The 23,076-nt window shown below is 35.5% G+C and overlaps 3 protein-coding genes across 3 annotated transcripts; 2 read left to right on the forward strand and 1 right to left on the reverse strand.

Annotated features, from left to right (window-relative positions):
* The first annotated feature begins 1,482 nt into the window (after positions 1-1,482).
* On the forward strand, positions 1,483-4,775 carry LOC147394716 (uncharacterized protein At5g01610-like). Its single transcript, XM_086454779.1, has 3 exons — positions 1,483-1,665; positions 3,208-3,262; positions 4,226-4,775. Exons 1-3 carry the CDS (start codon positions 1,579-1,581, stop codon positions 4,603-4,605), a joined length of 522 nt encoding a protein of 173 aa, XP_086310905.1. The 5' UTR covers positions 1,483-1,578; the 3' UTR covers positions 4,606-4,775.
* Positions 4,776-10,718: 5,943 nt separating this feature from the next.
* ENODL17 (early nodulin-like protein 17) lies at positions 10,719-13,869 on the forward strand. Its single transcript, XM_086454240.1, has 2 exons — positions 10,719-10,937; positions 13,444-13,869. Exons 1-2 carry the CDS (start codon positions 10,745-10,747, stop codon positions 13,767-13,769), a joined length of 519 nt encoding a protein of 172 aa, XP_086310366.1. The 5' UTR covers positions 10,719-10,744; the 3' UTR covers positions 13,770-13,869.
* A 723-nt stretch (positions 13,870-14,592) lies between these two features.
* RRG (sporulation protein (DUF155)) lies at positions 14,593-22,165 on the reverse strand. Its single transcript, XM_086454239.1, has 7 exons — positions 21,782-22,165; positions 19,071-19,182; positions 18,479-18,638; positions 16,790-16,938; positions 16,204-16,355; positions 15,131-15,245; positions 14,593-14,940 (listed from the first exon to the last, which is right to left on the reverse strand). Exons 1-7 carry the CDS (start codon positions 22,066-22,068, stop codon positions 14,800-14,802), a joined length of 1,116 nt encoding a protein of 371 aa, XP_086310365.1. The 5' UTR covers positions 22,069-22,165; the 3' UTR covers positions 14,593-14,799.
* Between the last annotated feature and the right edge of the window lie 911 nt (positions 22,166-23,076).

Below are 23,076 nucleotides of genomic sequence, written 5' to 3' on the forward strand. Positions count from 1 at the left end.
AGTATAAATCAAGGGAATCCAATATAACATTCGACTGATATAGGAAAATATTTGAAGGAATTTTCCTAATAAATGAATTCTAAAAAATTATGTACTAACCTTTAAGAAATTCGTGTTTTCCTTCCATCTCGACCTAGATCTAATTGGATTGGGGTGGATTTGATGCCAATCCAATAAGGATTGGATAAAACTTGGAATTAATTCGATAAACATCGTATTAGAATATTATTAGATCAGGCTTAGAAAATCTCAATATTGGGATCCAAACTCAATCCAATAACAATTAGATCAAGTCCAACTTGGGTCAAATTTGATTTGATATGTAAAATCTAAATAGACTTCATACATTTAAACGAAGAGTCGTGTTGCAGTGACCTCAACGGAGGACACATGGGAGGACACTTTGATGTGGTGGTGTGCGCATGTTCGTACATGCATTTTACTCGTATATCAGAGAAAATACATTTACGGGCATGCGCGAGCCACCACGTCAAAATGTTCCCCGTGTGTCCCCAGTGAGGTCACTCCAGCATTAATCTTAAAGAAAATATGTAATATAATTTATAAACTTTCTCACATTAATTTTATTGGATTGGGTCCTTATCGACCAAGAAATGGTTGATCCAGAAGTGTTCCCATACGATATTAGATTGAAACCTTATTGTATTAGATCCTTATCAAAATCTAAATGTGCAAAACCTTCATCAAACACTTGACGAGCAATCAACATGTTTCGAGTATACGAATTATCATGAAGTCCATGTACTCCATGTTGTCTTGTAAGCACAACTGTGACAATTTTTATTTGATCGAAATGACTAGTATTTAATCTAATTCATTGACAATTCTACGAAAAGTTAAAAAAAGAAAGAAAGAAAGAAAAGCTAATGTTCTCCGTGACTAACTAGGAAAGCTTCGAAATCATTCTTGAGAGTTGCTATTGGCACCCCAACTTTTACTTATTACACCCCAATTTCTTATTTTAATTATCACACCCCGATTAAAGATTAAAACACACCATTGAAACATTGCAAAGGTTTGGCTCAAACTATTATCTCAACATTATAACTTTCATTTAAACATTTTATTAGTTGTTTACGATTATGATTAATCTCGTATAAAACCTTAAATCCAAAATATAAAATCTAGCAAAAACAAAAATATGAGAGAGAACTTTTATTGGCACTCCAAATTTTACTTATTCTCAATCATTTACTTATTTTCTTTATTTTTAATTGGGGTGTAATAAGTAAAAGTTGGGATGTCAATAGCAGCTCTCTAATTCTTTGGAGATTTACATATAAATTGGGGTGGCGTTAGCAAAAAGTTAGTGTGGCAATAAACTCTATCTTAACTGGCGCACTGTGGAACTAGCCAGTAAATTCCGAAAATACCCTCTATAAGAATATTTCCTTTTTTTTTTTTTCTTTTTTCCAGTTGGCCGCCGCTTTTTATTAGTAGATGTCTGGCGGTGTTCCTATGTGTCACATTTTGGACATAAGAGAGAGACACTTGAAGACCTCTTCTTCTCTTCAGTCGAGAGAGAGAGAGAGAGAGAGTGAGGAGATTGCAACACAAATGGAGAAAGCTCTTACAAAAGTGGGGAGTTTTTGGATCTCTAGGAAAGCCAAGGAGGAGATCTCCAACATTAGTGAAGACCTCACTGTAAGTCTACATTTTTTTTTCCTTCTCTCTCCATATTTTATTTTCTTCACTTAACATTGTATTAAAGCCCCAAAATTAATTCTAAAATGCAAGATAGTCAGGATCTTTTTTTTTTTTTTTTGTCTGAAAATTTTGATCTGGATTTTGCTTAATGGTGACTTTTTTGGCATGACCCAGTGGACTGATTCTTGTTAATTTTGTGTTGGTTATCCAAAAATGTCTTTGAAGAGAACTGTTAGAAATTTTCTATCTAATTTTGATTTATTTACCTAAAAGTAATTTATTTGTTTATGATTTATTTTAAAGTTTCTAAAAGTTTGTTTAAAAAACAAAAAAAGATTTTTCTCTATGGGAATTGACCAAATATGGCAGAAATTAAATGGGTTTCAACTTTCGAGGCATATCTTGATTTTTTATTTTTTTGGTTTTGGTCTTGGTTTTTATGCTTTCTACACTTCATTTTAAAATTTTTTGTGTAGTTTTTTTCAATTCAACACAATCCAGTTGACTGCTTTGAATTGTGTAACACAAGATGCTTGGAAACAAATGAAAAAGAAAAAAAGTGAGTGTAAAGGGATTTAATGAAATTCAAAGAGAGGTTGTAATGCTTTGATTCTTTGCCAGTGCTAAACTGGCGTTCTTTGTTGCTCTAAAAAAATGTTATGGGAATGTAATCATGGTTTGCGTCCAATTTGCCCAAGTCCTTTGCGATTTTCAAAATACCCAAGACAACAGTAGGAAATATGTTCAATGCACTTGAACTAATGGATCTTCCTTAAAACAAAAAATCTATGTTACCATGAATGCCATGGGCACTCATTGACATCTCTACTGGGTGACACACTCTATGCTTTGTGATCATGAATCATTTTTACCTTTTTCTTTAAAAAATGCCCCTGTTCTATCAAACTATGTAGTAGATTCTATTGTTCTGTCAAAGAGACAACCCAAAGTTGCACAAATTTTATTTAAGTCATTGTTCGTCATATTTTCATGTGATGTCGTAAAAAAAATACTAAGTACATGATTGTTGTGACCCAGAATAGAATTTCTCATGGGGACATTTCGATAAGTAACCTTATTAATGAAATACATCCTTCAACTTTGTTGAAAAATGAAAATCAACTATAACATCTATGTTAACCATGATCTCATTGTTTATGAGATATTTAGATTTCAATATGGCTCGAGAAAGCATTTTGTTGAAGATAGATGCACAAAGGAAGATATCTCGTTCAACACTCTAGAGTGTTGTGTCATTCAATCCTAATGGTTTTAAGGTTACCTCATCGAAGACCATACATCTCATATCAGAATATTGGTGCTCACTTGACATGCATTTGTTGCTTCTAATTTATTTTATGACTAATGATAAACTGACTTGCAAAAACTGATGCTCTTGACGTGGCAGTGCACAAAACCATAGATCTGTTTCCTTGTGTATCCCGAAGAAAAAGATCTATGGTTTTGTGCACTGCCACGTCAAGAGTGTTAGTTTATCACGACTCTTATTTTATACTGAATCAATGCTTATAATTGCAGTCTTTCTCAAATACTGTTGAAGAGAAGGCAAAATGGATCTTCAACAAGCTAAAAGGTGTGGACTTACTTTTACTTTACACTGCTTTCAGTTTAATATTCTTTTCATGGTTATTATATGATTAATCGCTGAGTAATCATTCTTGTAAAGCTGCTGTTATCTTTTATTATATGGAACTTTTCATCTTGGGACTTGTACGAATTTCTTTGGGTTGCAAATATCACTTGAAGTTGAAACTCATGGATTGCTTCATGATCTGTCTCTGTCTTGTTAAGTTCCTTTGAACGATACTCCTAAGCTACTCCTTGTGTAGACTCTGAAGAATGTATGGCAATAACATAGTAGTACACGTGGTATAAATGACAGATACCTAAGCTTTCTTCACTTTCAAATCTTGATTATAAACTTTATCTTGTCTCCTCTGTTTGTGTGTTTTTGTTACGAAACTCTGTTTTGTTTCTACTCCTTTTAATAAAATATTCTGTTTCTTAGTTTCTGTCCTTCCCTAAGAGTAACTCCAACCCACATCTCTAAATTTTTGCTCCAAATTGACATCTTTATAAATTTAGAGAAGATGCTCACCTCCGAACCAATTTGAACTCCAACCCTCCCCCCCCCCCCCCCGCCCCCCCTTTCCTCTCTAAAACACTATTCATTTACTTGAAAAAGTTGAAGAGTAGAGGAGACACAAATGGTATCTAAAACATGTTCTATGAAAAGAGAAGATTACAAATGGTATTTATGGACAATTGGGGACAAAATAGGTATTTAAAATGGTGAGTAGTGATTTAGAGAGGCCCTATAAAATTTCTCTAGATCTCTATATTTGGAGATGTGAAATAGAAACCGGATGGAGCAAGGTTTGGACGTCTCTATCTCTAAATTTAGAGTTTTAGAGACTGGTTGTAATTGCTCTATATGCTTTTCATTTTGATCACATGTATTGGACTCACTTTTAACCTTCTAGCGAAAATAATCTTCATCTATGGATTATCCTAACAAATGTGTTCGTTTCTGAAGGCAAGCCAGCAAAACCCTTGCCTGATCTCCTCCGGGAGTACAACCTACCGTCAGGTCTATTCCCCCGAAATATAACCTGTTACGAGTTTGATGAGCCAAAGACCAAGCTGATTGTGTACTTGCCATCCACATGCGAGGTAAGCTACAAGGACTCTTCTGTAGTAAGGTATGCCACACGTGTCAAAGGGAAACTATCGAGGGGAAAGCTCACTGGGATAGAGGGAATGAAGACGAAGCTCCTTGTATGGGTTAAAGTTACAAATGTGGCTGTTGAGAGCTACAAGTCGGACAAAGTCTGCTTCATGGCTGGTATGAAGAAGTCGAGGCCCAAGGACGCATATGATATACCTCGTGAGGCCATCAAAGTAGAAGAATTTTGAGAAAAGAGCATATAATGCGGTTTGCATGACCTTACTTATGGGTGCATATTCATGTTCATGTCTATATAAAAGAGGTTTACATTTTTTATTTGTAATATAAGAAGCATTGTATGGATACCATTTTGGTTTATTGGTTCCTGTTGCAATTTTATATGGGTATGGTTTATATATATTGTTGTTGTTGTTGCTGTTGTTGGTAGGGCTGGGGTTTGGCCCGGCCTGACATTGGGTTTGGGTAGTGTCACTTGACCCGTTTGTGGTATAGGGTTGAATACCCAATTCATGTTTAGGGGGATGGGTTCAAGCTTGGGAGTGTTCGTCGGACAGCCTTAATTTCCCAATTCTGAAATCATCAGCCACCGGCCATTGCACCATTGTTAACGACTTATATAAAATAAGTTTAAACGTCCAATCTTATACATCCAAGTAAAAAAAATTTACGAAAGTGCTCAGTTGCCAATAGGGGTACACACGGTTCGGTTTGGCTCAAGTAGGGGGCAAAATTGGAATCGTATTGAACTTGATTGGTTCTACAAATCTAGAATCGAAACCGAATTGATTACCCCTAGACTGAACCAAGCCAAACCAACCATAGTTTGATTTAGTTATGTTTGATTTGGGTCTCAGATCTCCTAAACATAGTATCAAGGCACCAATTATCAAATCTTACGATTAAAAAACTACTTAATAACATGAGTGATTTTTACAAAATTAAAATTCATTAGATGGTTAAGGCCATATCATTTGGACCACTTAGATTGATGATTAAATTTGTTAGATTCAGAAAGCAAACAGTGAGAGCTCTTTTTGTTATATTTGATTTTATTGACCTGAAAAAGGCCTATGATTCTATGGCTTGGGAGGCAATCATCTTCAGCATGAAGATGATGAACTTTTCGGAAGAGTTCATTACTTGAATATGGGGATACATCTCCTCCCCTATGTATTCAATTGTTATTAATGGTAGCCTTAAAGGCTACTTCCATGGGGGGAGAGGAATTTGCCAAGGAGACCCGGTATGCCCTTACCTATTTGTCTTGGTCATGGAGCTTCTCACATCTAAATTGAAGGAACTTTCGAGGAATGGCAAGCTTGAACTCATGACAAGATGCACCAATCCAGAAATCAGCCTCCTTAGCTTCGCTGATGATTTACTATTATTTTTCAAATGCACCACGGAGTTAGTTGGAGCAATTAGGAGTGCCTTGGCTTCATTTAGCAAGATAACAAGGCTCAAGATGAACTTGAACAAGAGCAATATGTTCAACTCTGGGATCAACAGTAGAGTCAAGGAAAACATCTTACATACGCTGAAAATCAACAAAGGCACCTTACCTGTCAAGCACCTAAGAATCCCGCTTATCTCCTCATGATTGAAGCTTACCGACTACCAATCCTTTGTCTCTAAGATCTCCAACAAGATTAAAACATGAAAGGCTAGATTTCTCTCATTAGCAGGGCGTATGGAACTGATTAAATTTGTTCTCAACAACATGCATGTGTACCGGTCTAGTGTTCTTTTGCTCCCCAAAACTGTGATAAAGGAGAGAGAATATGTGCGAGATTCTTATGGGCTGGCCCAAGCCTAGGAAACAAGATGCATGGAGTTAGCTGGAAAAGAATAACAAGAAACAAAGAAGGAGGGCTAGGATTCCATGACCTGGAGCTTCAGACAGAGCTGGGATAGCAAGGCAAGCCTGGGACATTGTTTCTAAAACAGACAACATATGGGTGGATTGGCTACACAAAAACATCATCAAGGGGGGCCATTTCTGGACTATGCCAACTCCGTCTAATGCATCCTGGATGTAGAAGAAGATTCTTTTCCAAAGGAACTCAACTTAAAGCATGGTCAAGCACATAATAGAGAATGACAGATACACTTTTATTTGGCACGACCCATGGACTCCTGAGCGTGTGATGCTCAACAACATTCAAAGAAAGGTAGCCTATGAAGCAAATTTACACACAGAATCCAAAGTTGGTTGCATAATAAAAAATGAGCAATGGCATTTGCCTTTACACCTTTCTACGAGTTTGGAAGGGGGGTGGAACCAGATAGGGCAATTGGACTTTGACAACTCTGAGGAGACAAAGTAGTTTGGGATCCTGACCCAAAAGGGACCTTCTCTATGAAATCAGCCTACAAAACTCCCAAGTAAGATGGCACAACCTCGTATGGTTTCCGAACAACATCAAACGCCATAATGTGACCTCATGGTTTTGCCTAAGCAAGGAACTCAAAACACAAGACTCTCTCAAGGCTAAAGGTATTATCCAAGATTCAACATGTTGTTTCTGCATGAATTCCCCAGAAAATGAAGATCACATATTCCTGGAATATGATTTTTCCTATGATCTTTGGCAACGCATCCTCAGAAGGTCTAAAATCAACCACCACAATCGGAACTGGAATGCTGAAGTGGATTGGGCTTGCAAGAATTTCAAAGGTAAGAAACTAACCTCCACAGTTAAGGAATTGACGCTCATCGCTTTCATACATCACATATGGGGAGAGAGATGTAGATGATTCTTCCAGAATAATTACAACCCCCCAGACTTACTTGAGAGCTTTATTATCAGAGATGGTCCAACTTAGATTCCTCATCCTTGAGCCTTGTGTCAAAGACAATGTTTCAAACAAAGAATTCATGTCCTCTCGTAACCTCTCTCCAAAGTTTAAGATTAGAATGCCTGTGAGATGCACTTAAACCTCCTATTGAGTTCCATGTCCTCAACTCAGATGGGTCCCTAAGAGGCAACGTAGGAGGAGAGGGTGCCATCATTAGAGACAGCTCAAGCTATACTGAAAGGGGTGGTATTAGCTTCAGAGCTAAGTATTCAGATGTTGAACGTGAGATCTGACTCTAAGAGTGCAATCAAGCGATGGACTTCTTAGCGTCCTACCTCTCCTCCTTTGGTAGAATAGACATGGGTCCTCTTAACCTTCCAAGTGAGCTTATGAACATTGTATGTAAGGATGCCAAAGGGCATGCCTATGACCGTATGTAATCCGTAGTTTTCTAGTTGGGGGTCTGCCTAACCCCCCTTTAATGTTCAAAAAAAAAAAAAAAAAAAAAAAAAAAAAAAAAAAATATATATATATATATATATATATATATATATATATATATATATATATTTTCACTTTTAAAAAGGAAAATATTAACCAAAACACCAACATGCTCCCTAGGCTTCAATCTTCTATAGTGGAGTAATGAAAAAATGATCTCAATACCCTCGTCTTCAACCTGAAATCAAAATCTCTTTGATTTTTCTTCTCAAAACAAGTCATTTTCATTTAATTTAACTTTTAAACCTCTAGAATGACCTCAATCTTCTATTGTTTGTCGACCATGGCAATGACATGACTCATATTTTCCAATTATCACTGGAAGCAATTGATTGAAGTAAAGTATTATTGAATCATAGTTCTTGAAAAAATAGATAGAAAAAATATTATTTTCATTTTTTTAATCCAATTTTATTGAAATTTATTTCATAGGAGTTTATTTTATTTTTCTTAAATGGTGAGAGAAAGATGCTCTTCATTATTGGAATCTTCCCATGTGCTGACACACCCAAAGCAAAACCCATTTATATACTTGCAAATCATTAGATTATAGAGAAAATACATAAAAATGAAAAATAAAATACTTGAATTAAAATTTTAGAGAGAAATATATTACCTTGTAGAGAGAGAGAGAGAGAGATGTTTTTTAGGATTTGAAAGAAACATGAAACAGAGAGAAAGAAAGAGAATGAAATCTTTTAGGATTTGTAAGATAAAACATAGGTAGTTTAGGATAGTTGGATTGGTTTTAGTGGGAATTGTTCTCCATCCTTGGATGCTTTGCAACATCATCTATTATCGGTTAGAGGTTTGAAGATAAAAATGTGGGTAGTTTACGTAGACCGAAAAATATGTTAAGGAGGGGGGGGGGGATGTCTTTTATATATAAACTAGAGTTCATTTTTACCTAGAGCACGAGCATCTTCTTCGGAGTTAAGAGGGGTAAAATTAAAATAAAAAAAGTTTGAAAGGTATTATTGAAAAATAGGATAAAAGATGAAAGATAGTAAAATTAGAGGGATTTTATTATAAAAAAAAGGAAAAAAAAGAAAAGAAAAAAAAGACTATAAAATTAAAGAGAGTGAAGAGGAATGACAATAAATTATATAATGTGGATCTCACGATGGGATGTTTATCCCCCACAACATTGTAACTGAATGGAGGTTTATTTGTCCATAACACTAATAACAATATGAGCTCTACTATATGTAATCTCTTGTAGAAAATTTTTGATTTTTCTATCCAAAATTTGATTGTCTTCAACTTCACCAAAAATCCAATCTCACTCATAAGATTTGTAGGGTTATAGATTTAATTAAGAGGGTAGGATGCCCAGTTTTTGGAGAGAAAAAAAATGAAGGATTTTTTTTTGTGTGGTAATAATAGATTCAAGATGGGGGTATTTAGGCCATTTTAAATCGAGGTCTCAAATATTCAAAAAGTCGTATAATGGCAGATTCGTAATAATTTAACAACTTCAATATATCGGGTGCCCTTCGTAAATCTGGGAAGCTAAAAGAGTCTGAAGTGAGAATGTGGGCGTTAGTGATGTGGCGCTGCTTTTTCAGTTACTGCTAAAATGCGCCTCATTGTAAACAGCGCAACATTCTCATAATGAGCAGTTTCATGGTGAAAACGAATTTGATGTCTGTTCTAGTATAGGAAAATATATATAAAGCGTGGACAACCCAACACGTCACCAAAAACATGAATTTGTTCTTTTTATATTAAAAAAACTTATTGTTCTCGAACCTATAACATTCAAATCATATCTTATTAGATTTAGAAGAAGAAAAAATATATGTTGTTGAATGAAAAAATATATTTTACTCGTAAAAAAGTCCATTTGAGATTTCACAAAATCTTGGATCAACCCTAAATTAATGAAAATCTTTGAGTTGTATATACGAATTAACTTGAAAATTTATCCAAGATTGTGTAATAAAATTCACTCTTACTAGGTTAAACTACAAAAGATACGAAATGAATGGATTACAATTCGGTTCATACAAGGTTCATGGAAATAGTGAACCTCTAGTTTGGTTGATATTAAATGCAACCCACGAGATATCCTTATTTGAGTTTGAGAAACCCTTTCCTTACTAAGATAGTGAGGAAAAGGCCTTACTAAGTCTCATCCACTATCAAAAAGATCTCGAGATTTGTAAAACAATACCTTGAGATTTGTTACGAATCTAAAAGACCTGTTATATGAATCTCGACGTCTTGTTGATGGTGGACGAGGCTTAGTAAAAGCCTTTTTTCCTCACTATCCTTTTTGGATTTTAGTCAATATTAAAATATCTTTAAAAGTGTAATGATTTTGCAATTCAACTTGACAAGATAACTCAAAAACTCAATTGACGTGTACCATACAAGAATTGTAGATTTTTTTTTCCCTTGGGATACACAACTACAGATACGATTCTTGCACTTGTCAAAATCATTACACTTCTGATTACCCCACATGGTATATTCAAAATACTCTCCTGATGTTGCATATGCTAGAACTATAGATTTTTTTTCTCGGAATACACAATTGCAAATATTTATGGGGATGTGCAGATGTGCATCCCGAGACATACAATCTATGGTTCCAACACATGCCACGACAGGAGAGTATTTTGAGTATGCCACGTGCGGGAGTCAGTTTATCACGACTCTCTTCAAAATAATGAAATGCTTTATTGACATCAATCAACTTAAATCTTTATGTATATTTTCGCTTAAATATCAATCTATTATAACTTTGTGGTCTGAAAAAGCTTTTTTTTTTTTTTTTTTTATATAGAAGGAATTCGACATCAAGCTTTTGTCGTTTAAAAAAAAAAACAGTAAAATCGCGACTCTGAGGACGTGTCGTACTATGCGCGCTTTACATATCTCTTGATGTGAGGAGCTTGCATCAAACTCTCTCGTAGCTTTTCCTACCAATGGCATATTCGTAATAACTCCAAACTTGGCTGCATGTGCTGGTACCCTTTTGGAAACACAGTTGTTATCGCTTCGTTATATATAGTAGTGGATATTCGAGAGAGAGAGAGAGAGAGAGAGAGAGTTGCAGTAATGGAGGTCGTGAGGCTGAGAGGAGCTTTATCACCGATGATGCTTCTGGTGCTAACGTGCGCTGTATCGGTAACGATACAAAGCGTTTCGGCAAAGCTACACAATGTCGGAGGATCGAAATCGGGATGGAAAGAGAATTTCAACTATACTCAGTGGTCGATGAATGAACATTTCTACGTTGACGATTGGCTCTGTAAATCTCTCTCTCTCTCTCTCTCTCTCTATCTATCTATCTATCTATCTGATTTACATCTCTTTTAATCATTTGTGTTTCATCTACGTTTTGATTTCTATTTGAAGCTCTTTTAAGTTGATAGTAGAAACCCTAATTCTCTCTTATCTTTCTAATAGAGATTTGAAGATCTTCGTCGTTCTTCCAGTTTTTTAGCTTAAAATAGAGAACCTGGAATTGATTCTATCCTGCTTTTTTACTCATGTTTTTCTCGATGAAACAAGAAGTTTTATATTACGAAATAGTTCAGATTTTCTTTCTAGAGTTAAGTTTCTACGATTTCAATTAGTATCCATGAAGAGTCTCAGATCTTGAGATCTTCTCTTTCGACTACTCTTACCTTCAAATGATCATCCCTTAGTTTATGTAAATTCTTTCTATTAGGTTAGTCTAGACAATGAAATGGCCGATTGAACTCGTCTACTAGGAATCCAAATCTAGGGTATTAATAACTCATCCTAAACCCTAAAACCTAAACTTCTTCCCATCTCAGCCGTTCCTTGGATACCAAATTTTAGGTGTGTTAATTGGGCCCACTGACCCATTAAGCTAGTCTGTGTGAAAAAACAACGGTTAGGGAGGCCTTGATCTTTACAATCAGGGTCAAAATTTTCAAATTGGCCCTAGCTAGGGCCTAACAATATTCAGCCCGGCCCATTCTGATAATGAATTTTATAATATATATTATATGTACTGTTGGACGTATGAATTTATAATAAAATAATTAAAATAACAAGTTTACTCTCATCTCTTCAGAATTTTTTTCAATTAGGTATGAGATTGGACACTTATTTTTGATGAAATTAAAGCAATATCAAGCGACTCCAAATGATTTTGAAAAGTGCATGAATTTAACTCTTTAACAAAACCAACACCCAACTATTCGTTAGATGGCCAAGACCATGTCTCAAGAAGTAGAGATCTTGAGTTCAAATCCCCCCTTAGAGGGACCAGTCTCAAGGATTTATCCCAGAAATTACCTAGTCCGTGGTGTCCCGAGGGTTAATCGGGTTCAGGTTCTCTAAGAGGTTTGGATTATGGTTTTAAAACTCGTTTTGGCATCTCGTCTCATCCATTAATGAGACCGAGTCGTCTCGGATGAGTTTTACAGTAACTTTGAGTTGTCTTGTTTAACAATAAGAAAAATGAACAGTAGTTTTAAATCTCGTTCAATACGTTTGACTTGTCTATCCGTCTCATTGGTAGACGATACCGAGATATATCAAATGAGTTGTCCCAGTCTCGGACGAGATTTAAAACCATGGTCTGGATACCTCATTTCAAAAAATAAATAAAAATAAAAAAACCTATCCCGGACATAGTCCCCCATTAGGCCTGGGTTATTTAGGCCTTATTGAGGTATAGGGAGGTAAACGACTGGTCTAATATACAGCCCTCTTCTTTAGGGCCGGCTTAGGAATTAACCAAGCCCACCCAAACCACCCATTGAATTTCCCAAACATTGGCCACTAGAGTTTTCCAATAAATTGATGTTTTGTGTGGTGTAGATATTAAAAAATTAAATAGAAAATATGATTATATGAATACAGATTAATTTTTAGAAAAATCTCAAAATTTTGGAAAAATGCCAAATTGACAAGTTAGTCCACTCGTACAGTTTTAAAGCTAGAACCATTTCTCAACAAAGTAAAATTGCTGTACTTAGTTGGTCTGGTTCAAACCGAGAACCAAACCAATAGCTTTGGGGTGATTTGGTTCGGTTTGGAACAAGTTGCGGTTCAGTTCCAGGTTACAAAAATGGAGAACCGATCAATTTGGTTCGGTTCTCGGATCAAGCTTGTATAGAACCGAATCAAACTTAGAACTGAACCCTTATGCAATAAATAAATTATGTGTATAATAATTATTATTAATTATTTTAGCAGTGAGGACATGGATTAATGATCTTTTATGGATAAACTAATAACTTTTTATGGATAGATTAGTGATTTATTTTATGAAATTTTATGTTTATTTTTTCAATAAAAAATGTTATTTACAATTTATAAGAAAATTGGCAATCCATAGAGCCGAACCGAACCAAACCAACTTTAGTTCGGTTGGGGTTGGTTTGGTACCAATGGAATTTGGTTCGGTTCTGGTTCTTATTTAGTGGAACCGACCCATATCGGTTTGGTTTCAATTTGACCTCAAACCGCACCAAACCGAACCAAGTTGCACCCCTAATACTAACTGTATTGGAGATTTTTGGTCTCCTATACCTTTGGTCCAAGCTCAGCAGGGATTTCGGGGGAGTTACCTTTCAGGATATTGTATTCCGATAGGAGTCTTTGTGTGACATGTAGCTTATGCTTGTTTGGGGGCTTCTCAGACTCGTTTTTTTTTTTGTTGTTGTTGTTTTGTATTGGTTTCCCCCTTTATTGAAGTTTTTACACTTATCCAAAAAAAATAATAATAATTGTTGTACTGATCTTCTTCTCCTATTTTGTTCCTACTTCTTTCTCAGATTTTGGATATAATAGGGTATATTACAACGTTTTGGAGGTGAACGAGACAGATTACGAGGCATGTAGATCGGATAATCCAATCAACAATGTAACGGGTGGAGCAGGACGCGACGTGTATCATCTCACCAAAGCCAAGACATATTACTTCCTCACCAGTGGAGGCTACTGCTTCCATGGCATGAGAGTTGCTGTCCTCGTTCAAAACATTCCACCTGCCCCAGCACCCTCACCTCCCCGCAATGGTTCTCCATCGGATTCTAGCACCCAAACAACAGTCCTCGCCATTGCTGTCGCGTGGACATTGCTCAAGAGGTTCTGGTACTGAGTTTTATTTGAATTACCTATATTATAATTGACATTGATTCGTATATGAAATGGTGTATGTTAGGAAAAACAAAATGGAACTGTTGTTATAGTTTTTTTCTTCTTGAATTGTAATCTGAATTTATGAAATGGTGTATATTGGGATGAAAATATTAGAAATGAACAGCTACGGAAAAAATGTAGAAATAGTTCCCAATAGTTGAACAACTAAAATGGGAGCTGTGAGACACGGGCTTATCAGTCGCTTGACAGGCATCGAGCCCACTCGGGCTTAAATTGGGCCATAGCCCTTAGTCCAAGTCCAGCCCAACTCAACCCGATCAAGAATCGATGACTCAACCGGAGTTGTGAATTTTATGCAAAATAAACAATTTTTTTTCAGTGATTTAAATGTATATTATCCATGAAAAGTGACCATCTACCACCTACCTTATAACGAGAAAAATATAATAATATAATAATTTAAATACAAGTAAATAATTTTAAAACAGTTGACTCCTTCCAGCGCAGTGGGGTAGATAAGGATTTGATGATAATGATGTTGAATGAATCAAATATCGTATTTGAGTAGGTGACCTTCATACTTCATATTCACGTAAACCAAGTTAATGGTTATTCATTCTTATAGTTTCAACAATTTCTAACATCTCGTAGTAAGATTCAAACCCAAATGAAGTTCATAAACTTGTTAAAGAAAATAGAACAAATTGAAGACTCCCAAGAAATATTTCCATTTCTTCCCAAAGCTGACGGGCAAAAAAAAACAAAATGTCTAATTCTATGACAAGATCGAGAGAGGAGAAAGCGGACAACACTTGGGTCAAGAAAGAAAGAGCTTCAAAATTGGGTTGATGCTATAATGTAATTCACATTTAATTGCATGCTTTCTTACTCTAGTTGAATTTAATGGAACTAAAAAAAAAATTTGTTTATGAAAAAATATAAAACATGAAAATTTCAGTATTATGGCATTTGCCATAATAACATTATTTTTTCCGCTGAAAATTTTCCTCCCGATCCATCTGTAGTGATCAGAGAGCTTTGGCGGTTGACTCATGAATAATTTCGCATACTGCAATTACATTCTCTATACTCAATAAGAAAATTATGCACCACTCCAAGAGATCTGATCTTCTATTTTGAAGCACTTCTTGAAGAAAATGGATGTTGTGCTGCAAAAGGAAAGATAGAAATACGTCCACAAATAATAAGTTTTACATTCACCAACCCATTTTTCAACATTTCAGATTCCAATCCCAATTGTAGCTCACTATACCAGTTTTAAAAAGTTCGAAAGTTTTAAATTAACAATCAGAAACCAAGACAAACTAAGTAAGATAAAAGAAGGTTTTGAATAGTTACCTCCACAAATTTCAACTTGAAATCAAGGTTCCCAAAACGTTGCGTGACCTCATATTCCTCTCGAAGGTACTCCAATATTTGGGCATATTTTGCATCTCTCCAAGCAATCTCTGATCTGAATGAGTTGAACAAATAACAAATATCAGAGGTGTGGTGGTTTACGATACCTGCTAAATTATATGCAATGTAAATGGTTACATCAAAATCTCATAACTGAATTGGAAATTGATTCTGGGGTTACCCTGATGGGAGTTCCCAAGTCCCTACCATTTTATATTTTCATTTGGTCAAAATGCTTAGACTCTGAACCGAGAACCCCGTGTGCACAACAATATTCAGAAACAATCGATCAACTTGGAATAAAAAAACTCAGTTTATTTATATATATAAAAATAAAATGGCTGTGGAGCCTAAGGGTCATTGAGCCCACATGGATTTCCACATTGGCAATCCGACACAACAGCCTTCTAGATTTCATGGCAAAATCATGGTAAAACTCAGATTCGAAAAAAAAAAAAAAAAATCAATACATATATACATATATATATATATATGGGAAGCATTTGGAGGCCCTAAAGAGAGCCAAACATTTTCAAAACATGGGTTAGAAGCGCTTCAGAATGGGCTGATTTTTAGTGAGGATGGCTTTATGGTGAAGAGATCATCCTCACCAAAAATCAGCTCATTTCCAAAACTTTTAACCCTAGTTTACAAGTTGAAGAATCGTGGACCGTGTGATTTTTGTAAACCACTTTTGATGGGGTTAGGAGTTTCAGAATGGGCCGATTTTTGGTGAGGATGATCTCCTCATGTTAGGGCCTCCGAATGCTATCCTAGAGAGAGAGAGAGAGCTACCAAACTCCCAAAGCATAAAACTAAAATTTAACTGTGAAAATTAATGTTTTTTTTTTTTTCAAATCCATCCTCCACAAGCCTGTGGCATCAGATCATGTTTTTGGATGCCAAGATGTGAGCTCAAGAAATCTTACTAAGTTAGTCAGGCTAGACTGACTCTAAAATGAAATAATAAGAAGAAAAAAACTCAAATTCAAACATAAAAAATAAGACATTACCTGTCAAAAAGACCAACTTTCAGAATCACGTCGGCTAGATTTGAATTTGCCTTCCCTACAAGTTGAAAGAGCTTCTTCCTCTTCATAGTAAAGGTACCAGTCTTCTCCATACCACGATTTATATCTGTGAATTCTTCAACCATGCCATCAACCTACAAAGAGGAAAAAGTTGTTCTAACTTCTGAACTACTATTGCAATTTGGAATGGGATCGGGTTTTGGTGACTCATGAGAAAACACATGGTCGGGATTTATACGTATCCCAATAGCACAACTCCTGAGGATGCAACTCAACCAATGGATTTTATGTTTACACGGTTGGGATCATGTGTTTTTTCCATGAGTCAACAATAGATCCCAACCCTTTGGAATGATGTGGTAACGTCTGAGCTACTAATAACTCATTGTTTCACATAATATCAACTTGAAGTGTTTCTATTGCAACGGTCACCATCAAAATACTTTGTCGATGCTCAAGTCAAAATGATGTAAAGAACTTATTTTGGAATCTGTGGAATTGTAAACTTTACAAGGTGGCTTGTGAATCAACTTTCAATACTAGAATCATGGAAATTTCAACTGAGTACCTGTGAAACAAAATAATCAAGAGCAATACTTTGGCCAAGCACGCTTCCAATAATGCGAACCCCATCAGTGTCTAGTTTTTTAAGAACTATATAGTCTGGCCCTCCTTGCATATCCTCCACCAACAGTTGTGTTTCTTTTACAGCATAATCTGTTAATACAAGTAAAAAATTAATCAAAATAAAATAACAACTACATGTAAAATGATACACAATTCAACTTAGAACCCTATTTGGGAAAAAGGGTACGTAACTTAGACAAAAATATGTGTGTTGGTGTAAATGGTTAACAGGAGCAGACACAGTAACACAGTGAAACCCAACAAGCTGATCACGATGGAGCATATACGATTTGATGCACCCATGCAACGCCAAAAGAAAACTCTCAGCAGAAGAGGTGTGTCAACAAGACAAGGAAGAGGAGAACTACTAGAACGGATCTCTGAAGGAAATCTAATTAACTATTTTTAGTAAAACGTCACAATTTTACTATTTACAGTAAAGTCCAGTTTTTCACTATTTTATTAACAAAGAAGGGAAAAATTGACTGGTTAAAGTGTGAAGGCAGGGTACCGATCTCATGTCTGTGGTATTACTGAGGTGAAACCTTCAAAAATATTTGTATATGAGTATTTTAGAATTACCATTTTAGTAAATTTGGATTTTATTTTTCTTTAGTATGTTTTTAAGAGTTTAGCTTAGTTTAGGAAAGTTCTCTTTAAGTTTTACGTAGAGCATATAGTGAAATAAATCTCCAAATTTTTTAAAAGTCATGATTAATCAGCGACTCTTTCAATTGAGGATTTAACCTCCACTATTTCACAAAGTATTGAAAAAATGCACATCTTTTGAAAAATTATGAACTTCATAAACTAATCGCAAGGTTTGAAGTTGAACAATATTATGGTTTTGTAAATTTGTTTAATATTATGTTCAATATATGAAGTATACATGTTTTATATTTTTTAAAAGAGTCGTGATTTTCTGACGCCCCCTTTGACACACGCCCCTTGACATGGCATGGGCTAGAATCATAGATTTTCCCCTCGGGATACACAACTGTACATCCCCATAAATATGTGCAGTTGTGTATCCGAAGGAAAAGAATCTATGGTTCTAGCACATGCCACGTTTGGAGGCATGTCAGAGGGGACGTCAGAAAATCATTATTCTTTTTAAAATTAATATTATGTTTAAATACTTGCATAGGATCGACTCTACGTGATAACCACATCAAATAAACATCATTAATAGTGGTTTTTGTCGACAATACGAATCTTGTCCCACCATTTAATTCTATCTAGATCCAAATCTTCTACTAAGCGTAGACCTGAAAATATTTTCTTAGTTACTACCACCTCAAACCACATGTATGGCCGTCCTCCCTGCCGCTAAAAGTCTTCATCCACTTCAACCGAAAACAACAAGAACCCACTTCTAATCTGTCATTGACATGATCCAAACAGAAAACACAAGAAAATTCTACGTTGCAGGAACCCGGATCTCATGCTAACTGTTACTTCACAAAGTTTGTATATATGTATGGATGGATACAGAAAATCACAGACAAGACACTTTAACATTATTCAGAAATATCAAGAATACTAATAACAGTTTATGAATAAGGGATTTGGTAAAATAATTCTAAGGATAGATGTACTTTAATACACGGTTCCGAGGATGGAAATTTACCATCCTTTCTCATCTCTGGGAGCAATCCAGAAGCGTGCCTTCTAACAATTTCCAAGTAACTTTCTACTTCATGTTCCTCAATGTTAAACAAAACTGCAGATCCATATTGGAACACAACCATGTAACGGAAGCAATTCCCATTTTCTTTAACTCCAAAGCCCTGAAATCAAAGTTTTTATTTCATCAAAATGGACATCAAGTAAATCACATGGGAAGATGAAATTGACATTGAAGAGTCAAAATTGCAATCAATTAAAACAAAAATTCCCTCTCTCTATCTCAGAAATGTTACATGACATTATCGGTTCATTAAGGGAATAATTTCAGATTCCCTCATCTACTACTACAATAGGGAGAAAAAAAATGAATTTTCTTTTTCTTGTGTTGCTCTTAAAAAATTCAACATATTAGGATTCCACGAATATATTCATGCTCCACCACTCTCCATGTTGTAGAAATGTAATTATAGAACTTAACTAAATTACTTAAACCTATATGAGCCAAACAATCTTTCTTCTTTTTCTTTGTTGAAAGAAACAATATATGATAAGACAAGAAACTGAAGCAGAAATCATTTTTTGGAACTTCTTACAGTAATTTCTGGAGGTAAATCGCAATATTTGAGAGCAACATAATTTGAAGATCGAGAAATAGGAGGGACAACATTGACTGAATTCTCAGCTTGCATGCTTTTCAAGTCAATACTGCCAAAACCATGTGTCAGAGAAAATAATCATAAATAACTAGAGAGTGGGATGAGAGCAAAGGAGGAATTCCCAAATCAATAAGCATAAAGGGAAAGCTCAAGAATATGAATCAAAACACAAATGACAACAACAACCCTACAAGACCAAACTTAAAGAAGAAAAAAAAAAAAAAAGGAAATGTAAAACCACTCTAAGAAAACCACATAAATCTAGAAAACCCACATAAAAGATATGAAATATAAACACAAACTGATAAAATAGAAGATAAAACAACCGTAACCAACCGACAGGACTGTATCCCTAACCCAAACGATGAAGCATTGGAATCAAAAGGTCCAACGGGCTAGACCCTAAGCTTATCTTTTTCTTTTTCCGTTTTTTTAAACAAAAGGCTTATTTGTGGCAGAAACTCAATGAACATGAAGGAAGTCATCAACTAGGATATATGAGCTATTAGAGATTCTCTCATTGCAACTTGGATTTGATTGTCTTCCACCACACCACTAAATAAAGATACACATTTCAAAACAACCCTCAAATGTTTGAGGCCTCTAGAAGCTAAATTAGGAGGGTAGGGTCAAGATCCAAGCTCATATTTCATTGTCATAAAAAAAAAAGAATTATTGCAATTCCCAACCCACTTTTTTTGTTTTTGTTTTTTTTGTTTTGAGAAGTATAACATATTGATCAAAGAGGGAAAAAAACAAGGAGGCCGAGAAAGCCTCACAAAAAGCACCAAAGGAAAGAAAACTACAGCGTTAGTAATTACATAAAGAGTGCCATCTAAAAACAAAATCTTCAAAATTAGTTACTGAGAACTCTATGCTCTATTTTGACCAAAGGTATAAAAAACCCAAGATCTCCAAGAAAATTATATGAAAGGTACTACTCTTGTTGTTGAACACTCTGTTGTTTCTCTCGTTCCAGACCCCCCAAGCAATAGCCACAGGAAGCATATTCCATAGGATCCGTTTTCTGTTGTGGAAAGCATTATTGTTCCACTCTACTAGCACCGAGGAAAACTTACAAGGGAGGACCCAATAAATATGGAATAATTCAAAGAAAGATGACCAAATATCACGAGAAAAAGAACAATGGATTAAAATATGATCAACAGATTCCCCATCTCTCAAGTAAAGGGGACAACCATTGGGAATGATCCATCCCCGCACAATGAGATTATCCAACGTCAAAATCCTACCATGGGAAGCCAACCAAACAAAAAAGGATATTTTAGAGGGGACTACCTTGGACCAAATGATGGATCCCGCACGGGATCGCTCTATAAAGAGAGTAAGCCACTTAAAGAAAGACCTGACAGAGAATCTCGAATCTTTTGCCCATGTCCATTCCCACTTATCCTGTGCGCCATCGTTGAGATGAACCGTATGCAAGAGTTTAAGGAATGATGTCACCTCAATTAGCTCCCAATCATTAAAATTTCTCCCGAAACCCAAATCCCAAGTAGGACCGGATTCGTTGCAAATCAAACATTACTAGATAGAGCGATTCTTCTTAATAGAACAGGCATACAAAGACGGAAATTGAATTGTCAAAGTCAACGAGCCGCACCATTTGTCCTCCCAAAATCTTATTCTATCTCCCAAACCCGCTTTGAATCTAATCCCTTTTTCTCAAAATCCTCACTCACTTTAAGGACCCCTTTCCAAACACTACAACCATATGAGTTATTAGACTCACCGCTATACCAACGCACTTTTGACAATTAACAATAATACAATCAGATAATCCTCGAAGTTGTTTAGGAGAATAAAGACATAATGTTGAAGCCAAGGCAAGCGATGTATCAATAGCAAGAAGGAGTTATAAAAACACTTGAGGCTAGGATTGAATTAGTTCCAATTAGGATATATATGGCATCAATTTTCAAGTCGGACTAGAGAAAACGAATTTCACTGCTCCGGGGAAGCACAATTCACACAATAATGGCTAACGCTTAAAGCTAATTACGAATCTCAAATGTACCTAAAGTTTGCAATGTGCATCCAATAGTTGTGTTATTGAGGAAAACATCATTGCTAATGTCTGAGAGAAGTTAGCACATTTGGCATTATTTTCTTTTCTTTTTTCTTTGAAATAGGTAAGTTGGGTTGAGCCGAATCCTTAGCAGCTATCGAATACAAAACCAAAATGCTAGATGGTCATATTTATAAATTCTAGGGGCCAAACTCTAATAGTTCTCATTGTGGTTCCCAAACAAGCCCTACCATTCCCTGGGGAAACATATATCTTAAATATATAAATTAAAAAAAAAAAAAAAAAAAAAATTGAGTCTAGATGGTGGAGCTGTTTGTGCTTTATTGTGGATTCAGCTGATCCATGAAGATGAGTATAGGTTGATCTTGGTTCTCTTAATACAATCATACCCCAATTTTATCAAATACAAAAGAATAAAGCATACCCAAATCTGCAAAACCCAACATTGAAACACAAATTTTTTTTTTTAAATGTCCACAAAACCATGAATCTGAGAAACCCAGATGATAAAAATTAAAAATAAACAAAACCCAGAAATTAAATCTGAGAAACAAAGAACTAAAAAAAAATATATATATATATATATATAGCAGAGAACCTGGTACAGAGAAAGTAAGCTTTTACTGGAATCGTTCCTCTCTCCTCCTCTTCTTCCTCTGATTCCAATACATACTTCTTTCCGAAATCATGATTCCCATCAAAGAAATCGTTATCATAGAGAGCACTTGGAGATGGATTTGCAGAAAGAAATCTGAAACCCCAGGACGGAATTCCAATTCTTGAAACTTGTAAGGGTTTGGGAGCTTTGAGAAGGGTTCTTAAAGGAGGTTGAGATGTCTGTTTTATGTGCCTAATAAGGAGAAGAGAAAATTTCCATCTCCCCATTCACAATCAAATCCTTAACAATATTATACAACAGTGTTTTGTTGAGAATCTCTATATTTGTGTAAGTTTTTCCCAAGAAACTGGGAGAAAGATTGTATTTTCCATTTCCATCACTAATTATTGTGGTATATTAGCCACACCCCCTTAAATTTAAAATTCAAAGATGCCTCCCTTGACCCTTATGACTTTTAATGTTGACCCTTGATCGACAACCTGACCCAATCGGCATCTAAGTAAGCTGAAAGTTGCATGGAATTATATCGTCTTATCAACGATGGGAAATTGTGACCTTTAGATATCTTAGAATGAACTTTATCGTAGATCAATGGCTTGTTGTGGATGATGCATAAATTAGCAAATTTATACATATATATATATATGGGGAGCGTTCGCGGGCTAACGCTTTAGCAAACTTTTTGGCAAACTGTTTTGAACCGCTGGATCTAACGTAATCGAACGGACGTTATTACGTTTCACGCGTTATAATAAATAATTACATATTTACAGCGTCATCCCTTAAGAATTACATATTTACATATTCCTCCCTCTTCTCTTTAAAACAGAGAGAACAGAACTCTCTGTTCTCTCTCTTTCTTCGAACTCTCTCCTCTCTTCGGCCTCTATCACTCGCTCTCACCCTCTCTCTCACTCTCGCCCTCTCTCTCTCACTCTCATCATTCTCTCTCTCACTCTCTCTACCTCTCTCATTCACTCTCGCTGCCTCTCTCTCTCTCTCTCCATTGCTGCAAACACAGTATTTAAGCCCTTATGTCAACATATGAATACTTATGATAATTTTTTGAATCTAAAACTAAGTTAATCAACAAAAGATCTAAAAGGGATTTTCAACACCAGCACTTCCACAATAAACATGACAGCAGGATAAAAGACACAAATTGTGAGTTGAAATGTGCGTGTGTAAACGTATTAAGCTAGGTTGTAAGGTCTGTTCTGGAAAATGATCACAGGAGATGTGCATTTATGCTTGCGTTCACATTATTAACATAG

Source organism: Akebia trifoliata, chromosome 9 (genome assembly GCF_017979445.1).
Source record: "Akebia trifoliata isolate Shusen 1 chromosome 9, ASM1797944v1, whole genome shotgun sequence".
Classification (NCBI taxonomy): domain Eukaryota; kingdom Viridiplantae; phylum Streptophyta; class Magnoliopsida; order Ranunculales; family Lardizabalaceae; genus Akebia; species Akebia trifoliata.